Below are 24,796 nucleotides of genomic sequence, written 5' to 3'. Positions count from 1 at the left end.
AGTTAGGCGAACACTAATCTTCCCCTAATGCAGTATAGGAACCCCTGAAAGTACCACAGAAGTCAGCCAGGGTTCCCAGTGCCAGAGGAGAAACAATAGGACTTGGGCTCAACAATCTAGGGGAAATTTTTAAGAAATGAGAAACATTTCTATATTAAAACAAATACAAATACAGTGCATCAAATTTGAAGCTAAAACAAAAAACCTTGTATTGCCTGAAGCAATCTACTTCAAGCTACACCCCCAGTCCTCAGATTATACATTTACTCCTTTGCTGTTAGGAATGCTTTGAGGAAAAAGTTTGAGAAACTTTGGACTAAATGCTTCCAGGAGTTCATATCTGAGGTGAATTTCTGTCAGCAGATCTGAAGTCACACTTTTTAATAATAATCTTAACTACAGAATTGTCTATTTTTTCCCTCTAAAAGTGGTCATGTTACCTCTTTCATTTTAATTATAATAAGTTTATTTTGTTTCTAGAGCTAAAGAATTAAGTTGCAAGGGAGGGGGGGTGAACTTAATTTACATATAGTCTGGACAATATATTTTTTAGCTATCTGGGTCAAGTATCATCCCATTTTGGTAGTAAAAAGTTCGTATGTGGGATTTTCTTATTTTTAGCACTATTAAACCCAAAGCGCAGATTTTAATTTTCCAGCTGTTTACTAATTTTTAACCCCCTTTTTCTTGCCTGTTGTTTATTAACAATTCTCTTCCCTCCTCAGATCCTCTACTCTCCATGGCTATTGCCTTTCCTGAATTGAGCTTGAGCATGAGGTCTCAGAGCAGGTGTTTCAGCCAGCCCAGTAGCTGTGACACCTGGAGACTAGTCATGCTTTCTCTTAGGACATCTAGGAGTGTACAAAGTCCTGTCTTATCCCTGTCTCCTTCCGTTATTGCCCAACTAAAAGTGACAGGGTAATGGCAATCACTAAGGAGATACAGAGCGAGTGCCGGGTCCTGGGCTTGTAACCAGTGTCCTAGTGTCTCTTTCCCCTGCCTGTTCCCCTTAGGCCGATTCCCCAGTCCAGCCCATATTCTTCATTGTTGCACTGCTTTGAGAAAGGGATCTGAGACCCAATGTTTGTGGGAGTCTACAGATTCACAGAAGGACCAGCCTTGGCAGAAATGTTTTTCATTTCTCATTCTGGTCTTTTCCAGCTGGCTAGGCCAGGAACCCAGCAGAGACTTTGGCATTCCTCCAGTGGGAACAGATTTTTTGGGGGTACCTTTGTGTGTATCTCTTTAAAGCCACCAGCTAAAGATAAGAGCTCATAGATTAAAGGAGGTAAAAGAATTGGCTGAAATCGCTAGAGGCCACACTAGAGCTAAAAGAAGAGACAAATTTGGCTCAGCACCTGTGCAAACAGGCTGTCCCTGGAGAGTTAATTCATGGGAGAGGGTGGACCCCAGGCGCTGTCCAAACATTCATTTATTCTGCATTGAGAGAACACATTCCTTTTGTTAATGGGGCCAATCCATAAAGACTAAACAATTATAGATGCTCCTCTAGCTACATTACTTGAATGAATCCAAATTTTTTGTTGTTGTACAGAAATACATCATATTGGCCAAAATTTGACTCTCGGGGAACAGAATACGTACATTGCTCCAGTAACGTCATACTTGCAATACAGTGTGTTAATGTGTTTTGGAAATGCATAGACAAGAGGGCAAAAATGTAAAGACAGAAAAAAGAAGGGATATTAAATGACTTTAGGTCTCCCTTTACTGTTTGAATTTAGTTTTCTGAAGGGGGAAAGTTAGAGATTGTGCCACCAAAAAAAGGTAGAGTAAGAAAAACACAATAAGGAAATATTAAGATCCAGCTCTAAAGCATAAAAAGGAAAAGAAACTTAGATGCCTAAAATAATCATGTTGTCGTGAGCTATATGCGTTTGTTTCTGTGATGACAATGGACACAAAACCTTGGATAAACCCATTCTCTTTTTTCCCCTTTATCAGCCATCAGTAGCCAATCGGGCCATGAGAAGAGTTAGTTCAGTTCCATCTAGAGCACAGTCTCCTTCTTATGTTATCAGCACAGGCGTGTCTCCTTCAAGGGGGTCACTGAGAACTTCTCTGGGTAGTGGATTTGGCTCTCCATCAGTGACCGACTCCCGACCACTGAACCCCAGTGCGTATTCCTCCACTACATTACCTGCTCAGCGGGCAGCATCTCCGTACTCTGCACAGAGACCCGCCTCCCCAGCAGCTGTGCGGAGGATTGGGTCAGTCACCTCCCGGCAGACCTCCAATCCCAACGGACCAACCCCTCAGTACCAAACCACTGTCAGAGTCGGGTCCCCACTGACCCTGACGGATGCACAGACTCGAGTAGCTTCCCCATCCCAAGGCCAGGTGGGGTCGTCGTCCCCCAAACGCTCAGGGATGACCGCCGTACCACAACATCTGGGACCTTCACTGCAAAGGACTGTTCACGACATGGAGCAATTTGGACAGCAGCAGTATGACATTTATGAGAGGATGGTTCCACCTCGGCCAGACAGCCTGACAGGTGAGTACAGGTGACAGCACTCCATAAAGTCCTGTGAGAACATCTGTGCAATTTCCTCTAAAATAGAGCGTGACAACATGGGAAGCTTGTGTGCTCTTCTCAAAATGTATACTGCAGACTTCAGGCTGACCGATCTTTCGAACTCTATAGTTCACATCACCTAACCTCTTCTGCAGTGAATAAACTTTTTTCTCTCACAGTATTAGGATATAAAGGTAATTTTGCATTTTAGAAGAATGGTTGGGATTCTACACTATTTGTTAGTATATTTGCTTAATGAAAGGTTTTTTACCACATAGGCCTACCCATATCCAAACCCAAGTTATGTTAAAAGGTAGTATCAAAATATCCGTTTAAATATTAATATTTTGAAAAAATGCTTTCATAGTATAGGTTAGAATATGGATTTTCTCACCAACTGCTTTGATTTTAGCATCCCAATGGGAAAAACACAAAGTTATTATGAATTGGCTTCAAATGCTACTAAGATTAAATCAGAAAGACAGCAGCCAGCTTCCTGATGTTACAGCCATTTCCTTCAGGCTGTCTTCATGGAGGGCTTCCCAAATAATATGTAGGCATGGTTCTTTATTAAATGAAACTTATCTTCAGCTAGTATTTTAAATTACATTTTTTAAATAATATATACACAATGGTAAAAAGATATTGAAACTACAAAAAAATAATAAGTGAGAAGGGAAAGTCTCAAGCTCCTCTTTGTCCCGATGCAGTCCCACTCACCACTTCATGTACCTTCCGGAATGTTTGCTTGTATATATAAATATATACATTAATATACAAATGTGCATATATTGTGCTTTTATACTGATGGGATTCCATAATATGTATCTTCTTTTTAAAATATATTTTATTGATTTCAGAGAGGAAGGGAGAGGGGGAGAGAGAGAGAAACATCAATGATGAGAGAGAATCATTGATTGGCTGCCTCCTGCATGCTCCCTACTGGGGATCGAGCCCACAACCTGGGCATGTGCCCTTGATTGGAATCGAGCCCGGGACCCTTCAGTCCACAGGCCAGCACTCTATCCACTAAGCCTTCTAGGGCTCTTCTTTTTTTAATATGTCTGAGAGCTTACTTCATTCTCTCAGCGGATGCCTAGGACCTCATTTTTATAGATATAATTTATTTAATCACTTCCCTATTAATAGACATTTAGGTTGTTTTCATTTGGGGCTATTGGAGACAACAGTGCCCAATACGTATATTGTTCTTCCTGCATATTTACACATAGATACTAAGATAGCTATGGGATCCACTTCATGACAGAATTGCTGGATCAAACTACATATTGGTTCTTAAGGATGTATTGTCAGATTACCCTCCAGGAAGGTGGCACAGATTTAAATGTCCATGACTAGTCTGAGTGTGCCTGTGTCCACTGTCCCTTCGCTAGCATGAAATGTTTCATTTTTGCCAATGCAGTAGGCAAAACTGTGCTTTATTTTTGTAAATGGCCTTACTGAGTTATGCCAAAGGAGGAAGATTTCATGTTTATCAGCCATCTTATTTCTTTTTTGCAAACCATAAGTTCAGGTCTTTTGCCTATTTTTATAAGGTGTAAAGCTTTTTATACTTGAAATAAGTTAGTCCCTTATAAATTCTTCTTAATTATTTCCCCCATTTTCTAATCTGTCTTTTGACTTTGTTTTCAGTATTTCTTAGTTACAGAAGTTTCTTTTTAATCCTTACCCAAGGATATGTTTTTATTGATTTTAGAGAGAGAAGGAGTGGGGGAGAGAGAGAGAGAAACATTGATGTAAGAGAGAAACATTGATCGGTTGCCTCCTGTACACACCGCAACCTGGAATCGAACCCGCAATCTACTGTGCTGGGCTTGCCTCTGCCTGAGTGTGAGTGGTGTTTTGAGTCTCAGTGAATCAAGAGTATTTGTGGCTCTACTGTGTGGTGCACAAGATGGCACTTCAACCAACTGAGCAACCTGGCCAGGGCTTTATAGAATTTTTTAATGTTTTTGTGTAGTAAAATTAATATGTTTTCCTTATGGCCTCTGGGAAAGGTAAATCCTTTTTGAGATTTTCTAATTGAATAATTTTTCATGAAGAATTAATATTGAACTTGATTTTGAGCTCGAATAAATTCCTAGTGGAAAAACCACCTCTCTTCACTCAGCCATCAGAGAGGTATACCAGGCTTAGATATTTCCTGGCATGCCTCTGAAAAGTATACAGCACCGTGAGGTAGGAATCATTTGTGAAATCCTATCTCCCAAGGTAACCTTAAAAGATACATAGTTCTGAAGATTTCTGTCTTCCTCCCTGTGTATGTCTAGAATGGCTGTGCAGTAATCTGTTTGTGAAGAGTGAAGTGGAAACCCAGGAAAGGAGTGAGCACATAAACACTGGCACCTTGTTAACCCTGTGGTTTACAGATGTAATTACTTTATCTTTCAGTCGGGGGAAATTATACCTAGCCTAGCACAGAGTTTTTCCTAGAATGCTACCATCTTCAGAAGAAGCAAAGGGTTTCCTTGAAAATGTTTCCCATCATCTATCTGCCCACTTATTCTGAATACGGATTCTATTTTATGAATTCCCTTTTTTATTCTTACTTCAGAGAATGATGTCATTATATTTGCTATGGTTCTTGATTTCAAAGAAGTAATAATCTGCTAATAAATAAGCCTGAAGCAATCCTATATTATAAAGCGGTAATATGCAAATTGACTGTCATGCCATCACAAGATGGCAGCGCCCACGGGGCTGGCCACTCTGTGCACCTGCCGCCGGAGTCCCCTCAACCCCGCCAGGGCCTCGGGGCCTCCTGCACCCCCCACTGACTGAGGCAGGCAAGCAGGGCCAGCTGAGGCGCAGGCAAGCCTCGGATGGCAGCTGCCCAGCCGCCCAGGCTCAGGTAACCAGGGCCCACTGAGGCTTGCACTGCTGGCAGTGGCAACAGCAGAGGTGTGATGGGGGCGTCACCTTCCCCAGATCACCGGGTCGCCTCCCGCCCATGAGGGCTTCTGTACTGTGAGAGGGGGCAGGCCAGGCTGAGGGATCGCCCCCTCCAGTGCATGAATTTTATAATGGACTCAGACACTTGGATATTTGCTGATCAAAATGTAAATGATGATGAAATGTATGTATAAATTAATTCCTACAACAAAAAAATATGTCTTGTCCTGAAATATTCATGTTGGTGTAATTATCACATGCCAAGAAAAGTTGAAAGAATAATACAAAGAATTCATATTTGGGAGATAAATATGTGTTTATTTCCAATGTCTTAAATATAAAAGTTTTAAATCACAGGCAATATATCATTGTAACAGGTAAAGTAATATGTATTTCTGGAATTGCAAATAGAAACTATTGGAAAGAAAAGTATGTTGTGGAAGATCAGTGTTTTCTGTTAGGATAGGGAGATAAAAATTACTCAGTGGAAATACTTCCGGAACAGTTATTTCTATTAGCAGTTATAGAACATGATTAGTTGTCTTTCATTTTAAAAGGTAGTGAATTAAGTGGGTTCCTAAACATAATTATTTAACTTAATCTATAGAGGCCATATAATTTTGTATTTTTAAAATGTTAATATATAGTACCCTGTGTTTTACTTTTTCTCATGAATGAGCAAATAAACAAAATAGTAACAGTCACTGTTATGTTATTCTCAAAGATTTATAATATCAAGAAAGTACTACGTCTCACTATAAGTCTTTTATTTCACTTTATAGTCTGTCACATGGTAGTTTCATCTCACTAGTAGTCCTGTAAGTGAATATTTACTGGATACTTTTAATTGTGCTAAGTCAGCTCATTTTGTTACCTTTCCCATGAAATTATAGTAAATATTTACAGTATTTTCATGTTGTATGGATTCCAGCAGTGCATGCAGCCAGATCCTCCCACCATCCTATATAATAAAAGGCTAATATGCAAATTGTCCCCTCAACCAGGAATTTGACTAGGAGTTTGACCAGAAGGCAGGGCCAGCCAGCCAACTGCCTGCGGCCCCTCCCCCCAGCTGGCCCTGCCCACAGTTGCCCCCTTACCGGGTGTGGCCAGATGGCCAACTGCCCACAGCCCCTTCCCCCGATTAGTCCTGATTGGGGCGGGCCGGCTGGACTCCACCTGTGCACGAATTCATGCACCAGGCCTAGTCTATAATAATAAAAGCATATATGCTAATTAGACCAGACATCCTTCCTTCAGGACAAAGCCGCTGCAGTGGGCGGGGCTGAGGCAGAGGCCCCGGGCCACCATAGCGGCGGGTGGCAGAGTCCCCAGGCCACAGCGGTGGCGGTGCTGGGGGTGGTGGAGGCAGCGGCAGCCAGGGGCCAGGTCCGAGGCCACAGATTATGTGCATCGGGCCTCTGGTGAGAATATAATTGTTCTAGTACTGGTGCAGAATGCTTTGTTCTTATCTCAAAGCACCATGGTTGGTGGGGCCACCACCAGCGCCAGGCTTGCCTCTGCCCAAGTGTGAGTGATGTTCTGAGTCTCAGTGAATCAAGAGTGTTTGTGGCTCTACTGAGTGTTAACATTGCACCTCGTATTGATAAGATTACCAAGGACTAGCTATATTGACCTGCCTGCTTTGTGTCACCATTAACAAAAAACAGAGCCTGCCCTTTTGTTCAAAACACTCCCGAGCTCCATAAAGAAAAGGAGCTTGTACTCTGCTGAAAGAATGAGAAATCTGCCAGTAATAAAAAGCTGAGAACCTCAAGTGAGACCTTTCAAATAACAATCCTAATATCATCTCTAGAATTACAGCGGCTTCCATGGAGCCCTGGAGGCTAACCTTGCTCTTGCTCTTTCACTTTATGTTTGCAGAAGGCTCTGTGGAGTTCAGGGTTGCTCACACCACTTCTCATTGGCCCTTGAGGGATAGCATGTCCAGTGCAGAGTATGCAGTGAGAGACCACTGACCTGGGTTCCTCGCAGCCCTACCAGGAAGTACCTCTGATGGAGATAAATCATATTTCCTGTGGGGCTTTCATTTTCCTTGGTTTTGAAATGAGAAGGTTTGGCTGAATAATCCCCCAATTACAGGATTGTTTAAACCTTTGATCTTCATTTTAGCAAGTGAGGACCCAATAGTTAAAACCCAGATTGATGGATTTGGTTTCTTTTTTTTTTTTTTTTTCTTTTTTTTTTTTTTAATATATTTTATTGATTTTTCACAGAGAGGAAGGGAGAGAGAGATAGAGAGTTAAAAACATCGATGAGAGAGAAACATCGATCAGCTGCCTCCTGCACATCTCCCACTGGGGATGTGCCCGCAACCCAGGTACATGCCCTTGACCGGAATCGAACCCGGGACCCCTCAGTCCGCAGGCCGACGCTCTATCCACTGAGCCAAACCGGTTTCGGCGGATTTGGTTTCTTCCCATGTCACTTTGCTCTTCAGGGTAGGTAATAATCATTCATTTTAGAAGTTTTATGTATTAACTTTCTTGCTACTCCTCAGTAAGCAATATATAATATCACTCACACTCAAGCCCATTTGCTTTTAGTTGTGTATGATTAACTGAGATGTTAACAGGATGGGAATGAAGCTGTCTTTTTATAATTAGTTACTGTGTTAATTATTTGCAGCCTTTTTAAAAGCAAATATATGACTGACTTCGGATGTATTTGTGCTTTCCCTTGCTCATATTTGGATAAAACTGTAGTTGGTATTCTAAGCAAGTGGCAGATTTTACTGACTCATGATGATGAATCACAAACTTCTGAGCAGGATAGTATAGGATATACTAATACACTTTTATTCGGAAAATAAAATGTTTGGGTTTGAAATCTACTTTTTTATCATGAGTCCCATGCGTAAACAGTAGTCATTAGCAACTTGAATGAAAGAATAATTCAAATGATTTAATATTCATGTACTAACTTTGTACTTTTTCTTTACACTGGAAAGACGGTAGACAAGAATCTGGTATGTGGGTTTTTATGAAAACAACTGTTTATTGATGTTTTTTAAGAAAAAAGAAAAACTGCATTGATAATAAATAATAAAGTAATACTTGATAATACTTAATAAATGTTACTAATTCACTGGTAATATTCCAAATATTGTAAGGTAAAATTCTGTTTTCCTGAAAAATCATGAGTGAGTTAATTGAAAGACATATTTCAAAACAGTTCTTGACCATCAGCCTTCACTAAGCACTACTAGGTAGGTGTTTTCTTAGAAGTTGGGGTTTAAGGAGGCGTGGGACATGGCGGGCCCTGCCCCCAAGGAGCTAATTGCCGCCTTGGTAAGACAGGGTAATTCTGCAGGGCAGGAAAAGAGACTGAACCACCGTTTGTATGTTTTTAACAATGGAAATTGTATAGTGGTAGAAGAGGACATTCTCTTTTTGGTCATCATGATAAGATAGCTTACAGTTGGGAGAATAAATTTCAGACTATCAAACCAATTAGTAATTTCTTACTACTTTTTCTTAGAAAATTTACTTTTCTCTTGCTACTAAGAGAATTTTATTCTAAAAATTTATGTGATGTCCTTTTCATACCTGGCATCCTTTCTTTGTGAAACTCACTAGGTTTGGTGTTTTGACTTAACATTTGGTCCTATTGGCTAGGAGTTTCATTAGGGCTTTTAACCTCACCACAATTTTCTCACTTTCTTAACGATGTCATTTTCCTGCCTCTAGGCTTACGGAGTTCCTATGCTAGTCAGCACAGCCAGCTTGGACAAGACCTTCGTTCAGCTGTGTCTCCCGAATTGCACATCACTCCTATATACGAGGGCAGGACCTACTACAGCCCAGTGTACCGCAGTCCAAATCACGGAACTGTGGAGCTCCAAGGATCACAGACAGCATTGTACCGCACAGGCTCAGGTGGGCATCAGCTGAAATCGCACCAATCTGGTTGTCAAGAAAATGGCTGTGGCAGCAGATCAATAAACAGTAAAACAAAAGTTCATTTTTTAACCTATTTTAGGTGCTATCTTTTTACCTTAGTTCAGTCTAATCAGTGAGTGGAGTGATTATGCTGTGAATTCACAAATAAGTTAATGGAACTGTAAACCTGACTGTCCTTGGATTAGAACTATATCAGATATAGAAAAGAAGGCTTTTATTGGGATATTTTTTTGTTGCCTGGAATGTGTATTTGGAGGAAATCCCTATATGAGTTACTTGGCTATCTCTGACTTAGCATGTGTATAGTCTCGAGTGATCTTGGTGTTACTCTTTTTTATATAATGGATTTCTTCCGAAAGCTTAAGAATGGAATGTGAAAAACATTCTTTATGGTGGACTCAATCTGGGACAGAATGCAGTGAAGACATTTCTAAAAATAGGGAGCTAGTGCATCATTCCCTTGCACCCAACCTCACATCTCTGCCACACCAGCCTGTAGTGGTTGGTAGAGCAGAAGCTGCAGCCCATGTCCATGGAAGCTGCAGATTGTGCTGCCAGTTTGGCTGAAGGAATCTCCTGTGGCCCCTTCTTTTTTGTAAAAAAAAAAAAAAAAAAAAAGGCAGTTCACGTTTATTACATGTTCACAAATGAATTCCAGGTAGCTATGATAACCCCCTAAATCACAACCCTAGGAGACATACCTCCCAGAACAAAGGAGGGTGAAGACTGTGTTTGAATTGTTTTTTTGTCAAAGCTGATAATTTGGTCCACTGCAGGATTTTTCTTCTAGTAGAATGTACCAATTTTTAATAATGTTAGTGCAGAAATATTTCACTTACGTTCTGTATATTGAGCATTTTCTTAATAGGATTAAGAACTAATGCTATTAAACTCTTTGATTGCAGGAATTTCAATCATTGGAGAAATACCTACTTCAATGATTAGAAAAGAAATGTTAAATACAGTGTACAGTATCTTTTTTAAAATAATATTTACTGATTTCAGATAGGAAGGGGAGAGGGTGAGAGAGATAGAAACATCAGTGATGAGAGAGCATAATTGATCAGCTGCCTCCTGTATGCCCCACACTGGGGATTGAGCCTACAACCCAGGCATAAGCCCTGGCCGTGACCTCCTGGTTCATAGATTGACACTCAACCACTGAGCCACACCGCTGGGCCAGTGTACAGTATCTTTATACATAGGATCATGCAATAATTTCAGGAAGTAGCTATGGTAGAATTTGATATATCAGTCTTCTTTCTTGCGAAGTGAACTTTCCAAGTTATCAAAATCCACAGGTCTATAAATGAAATGTATGGCAAACAGAGTAACCTATATACACTATTAAAAGTTTGATCTGCAAATTTGACATATCTTGTTTTTTATTGCTAACATGAAATTTTGAAATTAGTTTAATTTTTTCTTATGTTTCTCTTGCTGTTACTGAATTTTAATAAACATATTAAGACCTATTATGAATCAGATTGATAGTTTCATTTTTGCTCTTTTCTGCTAATAAAATCAGCATAATATTGTTAGTGTATATTGTTAGCATATACGAAAAACTGAAGTGCTTTTTTTAGCACTAATGAGCTAGATTGGTAAAATCTAAAAGTAAGTAAGTTATACAGTTGTTAAAAACTATAATCCTTCTTGAAATCGAAAACATTTGACTTTGATAAGTATCACCTCACGGAAAACATACTAACCTTTTTAAAATAAATGTTGACTTTTTGGTAGGTATTGGAAATCTGCAAAGGACGTCCAGCCAACGAAGTACCCTTACATACCAAAGAAATAACTATGCTCTAAACACAACAGCTACCTATGCGGAGCCCTACAGGCCAATACAATACCGAGTGCAAGAGTGCAATTATAACAGACTTCAGCACACAGCACCGGCCGATGATGGCACCACGAGATCCCCATCAATAGATAGCATTCAGAAAGACCCCAGGCAAGTACTGTTATGTGTCTTCAGAATGCTATAGAATTATAGAAGCCAACCAGTTCCTTTATTCTCACTTCTTTTCAAGTTGCCAAGACTCTTATAAGATCGGTAACTCCTTATCTCTAATATTTCCAGTTGCATTCCAGTATTGTAAGTCATTGTGGTTAATTCATTTTAAATAATTCATTTAAAGAAGGAAGATGGATTCCTTCTTTCAATGCTTTAATAATAGGTTAGAGAATGCATGGGTCTGTGTGAATATCTGCAGCATTCATCATTGAAATACTTCACCAAGACAGTTCTCTGGTCTGTCCTCTTCGACTGAATCACACAGAAGATTTTTAAAGGATCATTTTACCACTTTTCCTTTTTTCCTGACTGACTTCGTAGATGAGGACTTCAGGAGGTGCATATGGTTGTTTTAAATGGGAAAGACCAGTGTTGTACATTTTTAATCATATTGATCAATGCTATTTTGTGCTTTTATTAACTTGGTCCTTCAAAAAGCTCTTTGCCATTTAAGAGAAAATCATTTACAAAAGTTCTCATAAGCAAAAAATATTTGGCAAATAATAAATGTTTCCTTTTGTAAATCTTATTTGGACATGTAGAAAATGTGTTTTATTAAGATAACTATGAGTCATTTAGTACTTACTTTTTACAGGCTGGCCTCATCTTTAATGAAAGCCATTTAAAATATTCTGGAAATAAAGATGTTTAGAAACTGAAAGAGAACTCTAATTTCTGTAAAAGTGAAATTATTGCTAAATTTTAAGCAGCTTGAGTGCTATTTTAAGGCATATATTAGCAAGATTTCATTCACTCTTCGCCCACAGATAGTTGTTTCACTGGAAAATTGTTATAATTATCAATTCATTTTTATCAACCTACCAACTTATTCTAATGAATGTGAAATAAAAGCATCAGTGAGGTTTTGGTTATTAAAACAAAGTAACTAAAGGTATTTTTGAGTTAAATGGGAAACCCACTGCTTTCCTAAAACCACTCCACTTAATTCTTTTTTCTAAAATTCTTTATGGTTTATATATACATTTGATTCTGCTATTCTGCTTGCCACCTTTTTGTCATTTTAAGGATTTTGTAAAATAATTTGTCTAATAGCACCTCTAATGTAATTCAGAAATACTTTTACATGATTTTGTTTTTTAAAAATTCAAAATGGCAAAGACTATGGCACCCTAATACATGGAGGAATCCTAAAAAGGGCTTTGAATTATAGGTCATTTAGACCATACCTTGGCTGAACCTACAAAGAAAAGAACAGCTACCCAGAGAGGCAGTGGTGTGATTAGAGCTTTGAGTTTAACATGAGTCCCTGAAGAATTCAGTTCTGACCTCTGATGTGAGTTGATTCACTATAAACAAGGATTTCGTGTATGATAATATATTTCAGCTATTCATAGTATGATAATTTCATAGTCTGATGCATAAAACAGTTATAGCTAGCTTTGATTATGTGAATGCTTACTGATAATGCATTTGTAAGATGAATAAATGATTATCTTATAATAATAGGTGTATTTTTTCTACCTGAAACTGGAATCCAGGTGAATTTGAAGTTTGAATATTCAAAGCTAAATAAAAAGCTTATGTTAACTTATTTAATTTTGTTTTGAAAATGGCAACCTTAAGTGTTTACTCACTTCTAAACCTACTTACTTTATGATTAATGTTACATTATAATTAGCCTGAAAAATTCCTGTTAAGACTGAAGAAATTATTCATTTTTTCTATATAAAAGGAGATCTATGAGGGTTTTTTAAAATTGTTTTCTAGTTTGGAAGCAAAATGATTACTAGTACCAACAATACATCTTAAAGGAGTAACAAAAATACTTCATATGGAAAGTGACTTAAAGTGACAGCATCCTGGTGATGTTTTTTGAGCAGGGCTTAATCTTTCATATTCTATGGGATAATTTCATTTATCATCTCCTTGACATTTATATATTGTCAAATGTTTTACTTCTACATACATTATAAAATCCATGATATACTGTTACTATTTTTACTGTAAATAGTCAATTATCTTTTAAAGAAAGTAATAGAAGTATAAAAGATGGTTATTGTATTTTCCTACAAATTTACTATTTATAATTCTCTTCCTGTCTTCCTATAAATTCAATTTTTTATCTCTCCTCATTTCCCTTCAAACTAAAAAGCCTTTCTTGTGCTGCATATCTAGTGGCAAGAAATTCTCTCAGCTTTAAACCTGAAAATGTTTTAATTTCACTCGTTTTTAAAGGATAGTTTTGCTAGATATAAATTTTGGGATAGATAGGTATAATTCCCCCCTGGTAGTTTAAAAAATGTTCACTTATTGTCATCAGATCTTCATTATTTTTAATGAGAAATCAGACATCATTTGTATCATTGTTCTCATTATGTAATGAATCTCTCTGGCTGCCTTTCAGATTTTTCTCTTTATCTTTAACTTTAACAGTTTTACTGTGAGAGGCCTCGGTATAGTTTTCTTTACATTTAACTTGCTTGGGATTCACTAAGATTCTTTAAATTTTGGCTGATGATTTTTACCAAAATTGGGACATTTTCCACCATTATTTGTTTAAATATTTTTTGTGTGTCCCAAACTACTCTCCTCTTTTTCTGGGATAACTTGACATCTCACAGGTTACTGATGTCTCTTCAGGTTTTTAAATCTGTTTTTCTATATATTCTCCAGATTGGATTTTTTAATTGATCTGTCTTCAAATTTATTGTCTCTTCTACAGTCTCCAATACATTTAAAGCTCATCCAGTGAATTTTTTCTATTTCAGATACTTGTATTTGCTTCTTTTTTCTTCTTCTTATACAGTTTCCATGTCTCTGATAATATTCCCCATCTATTCAGTTCTTATATACATCTTTTCCTTTAAGACTTTGAGCACATTTATAATAACCATTTTACAGTCCTTATAATTCCAACATCTATGTTTTCTCAGGGTCTGTTTCTATTATTTGGGTTTTTTACACTTTTGTAAGTCATATTTTTTAGTTTCTTCTGAGGCCTACCAGTTAAATTATGTGTGAACTGTTATGGATGATACATTGTAGGGACTCAGGATTATGTTGTTTTCTGTTAGGGTTCTGAGGTTTTATTGTGGCAGATAACTCAATTACTGGCAGACGCTTTTGATTCTGTTGAGATTGGTTTTGTTCTTTGTTAGGACGGGTCTATTTCCGATTTGTTTAACTCCGAGCACATGGCCCTTACTCTCTGGTATGGCTTGTGAGATTAGGTGCTCAGTAAGATCTGCACTCTGACTGAGATGGAAGTCCACCATCACCTGGCATAAACTCAGCTCTAAATTTTAGACACATGCTTAGCTCTCAGTCCTGCAGCAGCCACTTTCCACCGGACCTGTACATGTGCCCCATACATGCACAGCCCAACACTCAACTACGAACTTGTAAATATCCTCCCACACACCTGTAGAATCTGCTCTGCATAGTTCCCTGCTCTCCATTACCCTGCCCTACAAGTTCTAACCACTTTGGCATCTCCAGATTCCAGTCTCTCTCAGCTCACTAAGCTCATCATCGATACTTTCCTTAAGGGTCTGTGCTTCTTATGCTACAATCCCAAAAGTGCCCTCAGGCAGAAAGCCAGGTGAATATGAGGCTCCTGCGGTAATTCCCGTCTTTCAAAGATTACATTCTTGTGTAATGTAATTTTTAAAAAATGTTTTTATTGATTTCAGAGAGGAAGGGAGAAGGAGAGAGAGATAGAAACATCAATGATGAGGGAGAATCATCAATCAGCTACCTCCTGCATGCCCCCTCCTGGGGATTGAGCCCGAAACCCGGGCATGTGCCCTGACCAGGAATTAACCCATGACCTCCTGGTTCATGGGTCAGTGTTCAACCACTGAACCACACTGGCTGGGCCATTTGTGGTGTTCTTAATGTCTATTCATGAAATGGTCATCCAGGCTGTCCTCCAAGCCAGAAATTTCCACTGACTTCAGTTTTCAGAGGATCACATGGAAGCTGTGCAAAGAGTGGATGAGAGGAGGGGTGGCGCTTGAAGCAGAGAGAACATGTGGGAGGCTATTAGAGTGGTCCCAGCAAGACAGAGAGAATGGATGAGTATCTTCTTTATAAATGTGACCATGTCCCATTCTGTCACTCTTCTGCTTCAAAACCCCCATTAGCTCTCTGTTGCTGACAATACAGGATGGGGCAAAAGTAAGTTTACAGTGGTGAATACACAAAACACAGTTTATTCTTGTATTATTATTTATTAATTTTTGTATTTTTCATACAAACAGCTGTAAACCTACTTTTGCCTCACCATGTCTATAGACCACCTGGCTTTCACTGACCTTCACCACTTCATTGGTTCTTTGTCTATATCTAAAGTTATTTAATAGTGTTTACCTCATGGGGCAACAATGGAGGTAAATAAAATAATGTATGTAAAGCTCTTGACCCAATGCTGATGCCAGTAAAATAAATAACTAATAATTTGTTGCTGGTATTAAGACTAAACTCTTTAGCTCGGCATCCATAAAACCAAATTAAATTCAATGTTTGTACCTCTAGCACCTGCAGCCTAGTAAGGATTCACTAAATATTTGTTAATGCATGGAGCCTTCCAAGACCAAGAGAGACACTAGGCCTTTAAAAACTGGGCAAGCCCTAACCGGTTTGGCTCAGTGGATAGAGCATCAGCCTGCGGACTGAAAGGTCCCAGGTTCGATTCCGGTCAAGGGCATATACCTTGGTTGCGGGCACATCCCCAGTAGGAGGTGTGCAGGAGGCAGCTGATCAATATTTATCTCTCATTGATATTTCTAACTCTCTATCCCTCTCCCTTTCTCTCTGTAATAAATCAATAAAATATATTTTTTAAAAAACAAAAAACGGCAATAGAAATATCACTGGGTTGTTAATTTAAATGTTTTTGTGGAAGCAAGCTAAGTGTCCATAGAGAAATAAATGGGTAAAGAAAATGTGGTATATGTACAAATGGAATATTATTCAGCCATTAAAAGGGAAATCATGCCATTTGCAACAACATGGATGGACCCTGAAGATTATGTTAAGTGAAATAAGTCAGACACAGACTACCAGATCAAATGCCATATGCCCTCACCTATATGTGGAATCTGGAAAAACAAAACTAAACTAAACTCATCAGTACAGAGAACAGATTGGTGGTTGCCAGAGGCAGGGGTTGGGGGTGAGAGAAATGAGTGAAGGTTGTCAAAAGCTATAAACTTCCAGTTAAAATAAATAGTTCCTAGGGATATAATGTACAGCATGGTGACTATAGTTAACAACAGTGTAGTTTGTATTTGAAAATATACTTGTTTGGAGAGTAAACCTTAAAAGTTCTCATAACAAGAAAATAATTTGTAATTGTGTGGGGATGGAAAAAAAGTTTATTCAATATTAATTCATTTTTGGATTAACAGTTTACTTTGTCCTGTAATCAAAGTCTGCGAATTTATTGCTTTTTTAACTTTTTGTAAGAAATTGGTCTGCATATGGTATAAGCATAAATTCATATTTAAAAAGGATTCCAAATAGTGGGGCAATCAGTTGACATCTGAAAATTCTGACAGTTGATGTTACCTGAAAAAACAAAATGTAAAAGTATATATGCTTAGTATAATTGTATACTTCTTTTACAGGAAGTCGGAGAGATAACACAGGATGTTAGGCTTCAAGGCTCTGAGTTCAGATTGCCTGAGTTCAAATGTTGCTCTACTCTTGGCTAGCTGGGTGACTTTAGACAGGTCGCTTCATCTTTCTGCCTTGGTCTCCAAATCCATAAGGCTCCTATAAGAATAAATTACCAGTAATGTGGATAAAATGCCTAGAATAGTGCCTGGCACCGAATAGGTACTCATGAAATTTTAAGTGCTATTCAATAATAATCCAGTTCTTTGGAAAAAATTCTGTATGCACACATGTGCACATTTGCACATATTTTGAAAAAAGACCAGCAGAAAATGCCAGCAGTGTTTTAATTTTCTGCACATAGGATTGCTGATAAGAAAATACTTTTAATAACTTTTTGTGTTTCTTGCTTATAATTATAATCCAAAGCAGCCAATAAACATGACACTTGTTGAAAATCATCAGGCCCACAACATTTGCGATCTGTGTATTTCCACCAGCCCTTCGTCCTCTCCGCAAGTGTGACATCTCACCTAGCTAAAGTACACTTATTTACCCTGAGCCTTGCGAATTTCTTTATAGGTAGAGAGGCATAGAATTAGAATCAAGGCAAGGAAAATGAGAACATTCCTCATGTTAAGAACTTGTCTGTCCCCTTGAATCTCTTTCTGTGCATCTGTGCATCATGACTGCTTCAGGATCCTAAGCATCTGGGCCTCTGTATATGTTCATCAGGGGGAAAATTATTTACATATACTTGTATTTTAGGACTTTTGTAACTTCTAATTTTGGTCTCAGCTGAGCTTTTTTCTTATGCCAAATGTTTTGTATTGTTAAAAACACGGGCCTCCTTTCTGAAGCCGTCTTTTCCTCATGCAGGGAGTTCGCCTGGCGTGATCCCGAGTTGCCTGAGGTCATTCACATGCTGCAGCACCAGTTCCCCTCCGTGCAGGCGAACGCAGCGGCCTACCTGCAGCACCTGTGCTTCGGTGACAACAAAGTCAAGATGGAGGTACAGGACCCAGTGCCTGGGCCGCAGGCAGAGGCAGTGGCTTTGCGTTTAGCAGTCGCATGCCTGCGTGCTTACGAAATTACCAGATGCCCTTTTAGAGGGATTCTGATACCAGGGACGCTTTCACTTCGTAATTGTGCATTTCAGTATTTCTCAGGAAAAACTGGGATGAGTATATTTCTTAGAGTGCTTTTAGCATTTTCAAATTATGTGTCCACTCATTAGGTTATTTGTAAAAATATAAAACATGAAGCAAAGATCAATTTAAACTGCATTTGTGAAGTATTTTGCATAAAAATTACAGTATGTAAAACAAATGAGCTCATGTATTTCATGAGATTCTGGTCAAGACTGGTGCCAACATACAATTAAGTAAAATTACTGAAGATTTATGACCGTTACTAATACTGAACATATAGGAATATTTTACATTTTTACGTTTTTTGGCGTTTGCAGAAACACAGTGAGTCATTGGTTATTGGCTGGTGTCCTATGTCATACAGATTATTTCTTTTAACATTTTAAGCCATCCCCCAACCCCCTGCAATTTCACATAAAACTTAAGTGTTTATCCTCGACTTAATATGCAAAACAACATACCAGTTGCGGACCTAAAGGTGGATGCAGTAAATAAAGTCTAGGAATATTCACATAATGTACGAATGAATTGACAAATGGAAGAAAATTTAAAGAGAGTAGCTTAGAGGAACAGTTCTAAGAATCCAGTGACTTTAGTCACAGATCCTTTTCTGTGTGATTTCCAACCCTGCATATAGCTTTGTTGTGCTTGTGTATTTGTTCTTTGCACTGGAGAGTGGAAGCACATCCCTGTTGTGTTCAGAGGGTTGGAGTAGGACTGTGCTACCTACACCTGCCATTAATCCACCTTGGTCTCCCTTCCCTTTTTTAAGTCATGTACCCAGGAAATGAACTGCATCTTGGATAGTGTCCTTAACATTTAGAAAAGATGGGTTATGTAGAATGAAAAGTAACCTTTTGAAATTATCTGGAGTTGTCCATTTCCTGTGATCTTTTTATAAAAGACTTTTGTTTGATCACTGCTGAATCTCATGTCACTTAGGCCTGGTACCTAATATTTCTCATTCTAGGTGTGTAGGTTAGGGGGAATCAAGCATCTGGTTGACCTTTTGGACCACAGAGTTTTGGAAGTTCAGAAGAATGCTTGTGGTGCCCTCCGAAATCTTGTTTTTGGCAAGTCGACAGATGAAAATAAAATAGCAATGAAGAATGTTGGTGGGATACCTGCCTTGTTGAGACTGTTGAGAAAATCTGTTGATGCAGAAGTAAGGGAGCTTGTTACAGGTGGGTAAAGAATGTGATCTTTCCTGGAGGAAATGCTGAAACGGTCTGGACTGTGCCCTTGTATGGTGCCTTGTGAAGGAGTTGGAGGGTGTAGATAGGAGATGAAATAGTACTCACAACTGTGACATAGGCTGAGTGTAATTTAACGCAATAATTCAGAAGGCTCTCTGGTGATGCTAGGATAGTTATGCTTAGAGATGCAGAAGTGTCAGCTAACAGATGTCTTGTTCATAAAGGGCGGAATGTCGTTTTTATTATGCATTCCATAGTAAATCTCTATTTAAAAAGACTGTCTCTCCTTTATTTTGAAAATAAAATACTACACTTAATGGGTCAGCTGCCTTCCACTTCAGCTCAGCCCAAGTCCTAATGCCTGTTAGTACCGCAGGTGCTTTCCTAGGACCTGGGGATGAATAGAACTCAGTCCCTGCCCTCAGGTAGCACTCAGACTTGGGAGGAACATGAGGTCCTGCGGATGGAAGTGAAAAATGGCAAGTTAAAGGACTCATTAAAGAGGCATTGGGCCCTAGCTGGTTTGGATCAGTGGATACATCGGCCTGTGGACTGAAGGGTCCCAGATCGATTCCAGTCAAGGGCACATTCCTGGGTTGCAGGCTCGATCCTCAGTAGGGGGCATGCATGAGACAGCCAATAAGTGATTTTCTTTCATCATCGATGTTTCTCTCTCTCTACCTCTCCCTTCCTCTCAATATTTTTTTTTTTTTAAGAGGCATTGGGAGCACAGAGCATGAATGGGTAGGGAAGTTCCCTGTTTGATGTGAAACTGAAGTTGTCCTAAAGGATGAGGAGGCTTTGGCTGAGTAAACAGAGGAGATACTTCAAGTCATAAGCAGAGGCTCAGAGCCAGCATGGGATGGATGTAAAGTCAGAGGAATCAGCCAGAAGAGGATGCTGAAGGGAGACCAGGCCAGAGAGAGATGCAGGCCTTGTTTAGGGAACCTAAATGAGGGGTCTGTGTCCCGCATGCAGTGGGGATGAAGGCAGGGCAGGACAGGGCCAGTTTTGACTTTTAACCGCATTCTTCCTCAGGCAGCAGGTGGAGGGTTGATTGGAAGGGGATGAGCCTAGCATCTGAGAGGCCTATGAGGACGTCAGGAGTCTAAAGACAACAACAGCTTGAGCTCTATCAATAATAGAAGAGGTGGGTGGTGCAGAAGAGGGAACAGTTAGAGAACTATTCATGGTCAAGTCATGACGGACTAGTGTGAAGAGTGAGAGACCAGGAGGAACTGAGCTATATGTCTCGAGAGACTGGACATTGCATCGGGTAGGTGCAGGAGTGCTTGAGGTCAAAGCGAAAGAAAGATTCTGCCGAGGGCAAATAAACGGCAGCATTATTTATAATAGAGCATTAGTGGGAAATACTGAATGTTCATTGGTAGGCAAATGATTAAGTAAATGGCAGTATGCTCACACAATGAAAGCATATACAAGGTTAAAATAAGTGTATTAAAGCAATCTATAGCAACATGGGTAAATCTTCAGAAATATTATGATACTATTTTTATAAATATTCATGTTGAGGCTTTAAATTATTTTTTTTCTAAATATATTTTATTGGTTTTTTACAGAGAGGAAGGGAGAGGGTTAGAGAGTTAGAAACATCGATGAGAGAGAAACATCGATCAGCTACCTCCTGCACACCCCCCACTGGGGATGTGCCTACAACCAAAGTACATGCCCTTGACCAGAATCGAACCTGGGACCTTTCAGTCCGCAGGCCGACACTCTATCCACTGAGCCAAACCAGCCAGGGCTAAATTATTTTTGATATATGCATATGCAATAAAGTTAAAAGTTTTCGTTGGAATGATAATACATTCATGATAGTGGTTACAGGATGGGGGTATTGGAGAAACTGGGATTGAGGGCTATAATCTAGCTCTGTGTCTTTAAAAAAGCAGTAATTTGAAACAAAACAATTAATATTTAACAAAGCTGGATGGTAGATACCTAGGTGTTGTTTAATAATTGCTATGCTATTTGTCATGCTTGAAATATTTAATTTAAATATTTTTAACAACTTTTTTTTTTCAAAATTAATCCCATTCCCTACTGGCTTTCACTATGAAATCAGAGCTGCAGGTTCTGTCAGCTACAATTCAGTAACATTTGGAAATGTAGCAAACCATCATGAATCTAATATTTCAAAGGAACTAACTTCCACATAAAATATTAGGTTCACCATACAGTACCCTGCACTCCAAATAAGATACGAAACTTTCGTACTCAGATTGTGCTGCCTGCCTTAGTATTGTTTGAATATTAACACATCTAAATTGCATATTGATTTATTAGTATTTACTCTCTATTTCTAAAATACTTTGAGACATCTCATCCTTTCACACCAAAAAATAAATTATTTACACCTGCATATATATGTGTGTGTGTATATATATACAAAATGAAAGTAGAAGAAGCTAAATAGAATTAAGAGTATTCATCCTGGTGAAAGCTTAAAATAGCTCCTAGTTCAGGGAGCCTGGGAGCCAGGGAATCCAACTGACTGGCTCCTCTCCCTGGTAGGAGGAGGGACGGCTCTGAGCTTTGGGTTTCTCAGGCTGGGGAGGGCATATTGAGCAGGGACAGAGCAGGGACCCCAAACTCACGGCCGGCGTCCCCTTGAGTCTGACATGCTTGCAGGTCCTTAATTCACATAGCTGAACATTCCCAGCTGTGAACATCCCTGTGTAACCCCCACTCCAAGATAACCACTGACTTGAACCAAGGCCAGTGGGCCCTGGTTGGGATTTCACACACATGGAAGCAGCTACATCTCCTCCTTCAGATCTGGTCCCTTTCTATCAGCATTGCTGGTAAGAATCACCCCTAGGAGTGTGTGCTGCTGCCAGAAGTCCGCGGGGCTCCACCCTCAGCCTTCCCACCTCAAGCCTATCTGAACTTGGGTACTTTGCTGCACATCTCTGGCCCTCAGGCACCTCCTCTGGGGAGTGCAGGATCACCTCCCTCCCTGGGCAGTTGTGACACTTACGCGAGATACTGAAAAGACAAGCGGTTGGGTCCCTAGCTGCACAGATCCAACATATATAATACATATACAATATATTCACACACATATGTACATATAAGCAATGCACATACACAGATATATAAATATATAGCTGGCAATTGTCACAGGTAGCTGTAAAAAACAAAACAAAAAAAAGAGTATTCATCCTGGAAGTCCACACAATCACTGTGGTAACGTTGCCCTGCGCCCCTTGTTGGGAGCACAGAGGAGACAGTGGTACTGCAGTCAGTGAGTGCCTTCTCATGTTTTGTTCCCATCACTTCACACTTCGTGTGTAATGTCCAAGTATCTTCTCCCAGTAACACACCTGTGCAGCCAGCAAGGCTGCCGACTGATGCACGTGGCTCCCCGAGGGGTCAGCGGTGATCCAGGGACCACAGCTCACCCTTGTGGAGAGCAGCTACAGTGTTTGTACAGGTTCAAGCCTCAGACTAATGAGAGGGCACGGTCCTCTCATGCCAAAGCGACGTGCCAAGTCCCAGCTTGGAGGGCAAAGACCTCCCAGCACAATTATAGCCAAAGGCTATAGTTGTAATCTTGAACCTATGGTCCGAACCTGTGGTCCCACATGGCTGAGTGATGTGGGCTTGATAGAGTTCAGGTGCATGTAATTGAGTAGATTAGAACATTGTAAACCTCTTAACCACGCCCTTACTTTGCCTCGTGGAATCTGGCTATAAAATATAGACACGGCTTTCAGGCTGTGGTGCTGTCGCTAGCTCTCCATCAGAGAGCACAGCGTCCCACCCAGACCCAGCTTTCTTCTCTTGTCTGTCTTTTCTCAGTCCTTCACCGCCCCCTCTCAGGCTCTCTGAACCTGGCTGAGCTGGCTCGGCACATATGGCTCCCAACATGGGGGTGAGTATGCCATGGCCATGCCAGCTCACACTCTCAGATGTATTCTCTTTTGATTAACTAGGCAGATTAACCGTGACTTGGTTCTCACATTCTCAATGTGCAGCTTTCTTCTCATTTTCTGTCATAGGAGGAATAGGTCTCTGCTGGAGCTCTGTTTCTGGGTGTTTGTCTCTGGGAGGAACAGTTGCAGGGGCTTTGTGAGCTGAGTTCTAGGAGCTTGTAAGATGTAGTGATAAACAGGGAGAAAAGTATATGAAGGTTTGTGAGTCTTTTTCATTTGAGAATAAATCAGATTTATTTGAAGTAGAGCCAGCCTTCACTACGAAGGGCTTTTATGTACTAATTTTCCTGATTTATACTCTGGATGTGAGTACTAATTTAGATCCTTTCCTCTATATTTTTCTATTTCTGTGTGGCTACAGTACTCGTTGCTGAGAACACGAGCTGTTTGAAAACATGGACCCTGGCCTTGAAAGGAGGATGTTAGTGTTTCCTAATTCCGAAAGAGCCATTTCCCTGAATGGATTATGTTGCTTCCAGTGTAACACCAGCACCCACCTCATATTTCTTTTCTAGAAACAGCTGACAATAGCTTTTAGGCTTTAAGAAGCATTTTTTTGCCATACTTGTAGGATGGGGGAAATTAAGAATTCTTTATGACTATATAATTTTACCCCTAACAATTTATTCTCATATGTGGACTGATTACTTATGACATACTCTCTTCAAAAGTAGTCTTTACTTTAGAATAGGTGTGGTCAGTGTGTAATTGCCACATTTTAAGGATCTGGCCCAGAGGACTTCAAAAGTGAGTTCTGGTTCCAAAGGCTAGATGTCAGCCAAGTTTAATGTCTTTATAAACATTATCTAGCTAACATGAAAGGACCGAGTCATAATATAAATCTAGCAGGGTTGCGTGTATATGACATCAGAAGATCTTTGAGCTCTTTCATTAACTCTTCCTCAAGCCAAGTACTCATAAGCTGTCTTTAAATTATAGAACCACAAGGTTGGAGGGGAACCTCAGAATTCATTTTGCCCAGTTAGCCATGGATCCCATGTACAGCTTTCACACAGAGTCACTGCCCATCATGTGTTTGAACTCACAGGGACAGGGAGCTCATTACTTCATGAAATTAAGGCTGAGCAGCAGGGTTATTCAAAAGCAACAAGGAGACATTAAGTGTGACTTGAGAAGGCGAGGAAGATGTGCCCTCAGGAGCTCGTTTTGCCAAGCAATGGCCCTGCAGGAGAAGACCTGTTCCCCTACAGGTGGCCGACATCTAGCATTTGGAACCAGCCTCCCATCTATCTCCTAAGCAGGAAAGTGTGTCCCCATCTGAACCATCCTCATTAAAATATATGTGTTTTAAAATGGGTGGCAGGGTGCATGTGACCCTGTCACCCAGTGTTCCATATCAGCTGCCCATCTCTATAAAATCCCCTTTGTAAATGGAACAATATCCTTCCAAATTTCAGTGTTCTGCCAGTGTCTTCTACAAATTACTGTGGCCCTGGACAGCCTTGCATGATGCTTGGACTTTATAAGTGTAGCCTAAGATTTGTTTTTGGG

General features: G+C 39.7%; 1 protein-coding gene across 12 annotated transcripts in view; it reads left to right on the top strand.

The window, feature by feature from the left end:
* PKP4 (plakophilin 4) overlaps window positions 1–24,796 on the top strand; it is a 252,543-nt gene that overhangs the window by 190,172 nt on the left and 37,575 nt on the right. For 8 of the 12 annotated variants that reach the window (XM_059704372.1, XM_059704375.1, XM_059704369.1 and 5 more), the window contains 5 exons: window positions 1,966–2,518; window positions 9,163–9,420; window positions 11,119–11,335; window positions 17,858–17,990; window positions 19,100–19,313. In XM_059704372.1, the coding sequence (XP_059560355.1) occupies window positions 1,966–2,518; window positions 9,163–9,420; window positions 11,119–11,335; window positions 17,858–17,990; window positions 19,100–19,313 (1,375 nt within the window). Of the gene's footprint in view, window positions 1–1,965; window positions 2,519–9,162; window positions 9,421–11,118; window positions 11,340–17,857; window positions 17,991–19,099; window positions 19,314–24,796 lie in introns of all 12 variants that reach the window. The other 4 variants (XM_059704374.1, XM_059704377.1, XM_059704373.1 and 1 more) reach the window with 2 other exon arrangements.

The sequence above is a fragment of the Myotis daubentonii genome, chromosome 7 (genome assembly GCF_963259705.1).
Source record: "Myotis daubentonii chromosome 7, mMyoDau2.1, whole genome shotgun sequence".
NCBI classification, from domain to species: domain Eukaryota; kingdom Metazoa; phylum Chordata; class Mammalia; order Chiroptera; family Vespertilionidae; genus Myotis; species Myotis daubentonii.
This window is presented reverse-complemented; position numbering and strand designations above follow the sequence as displayed.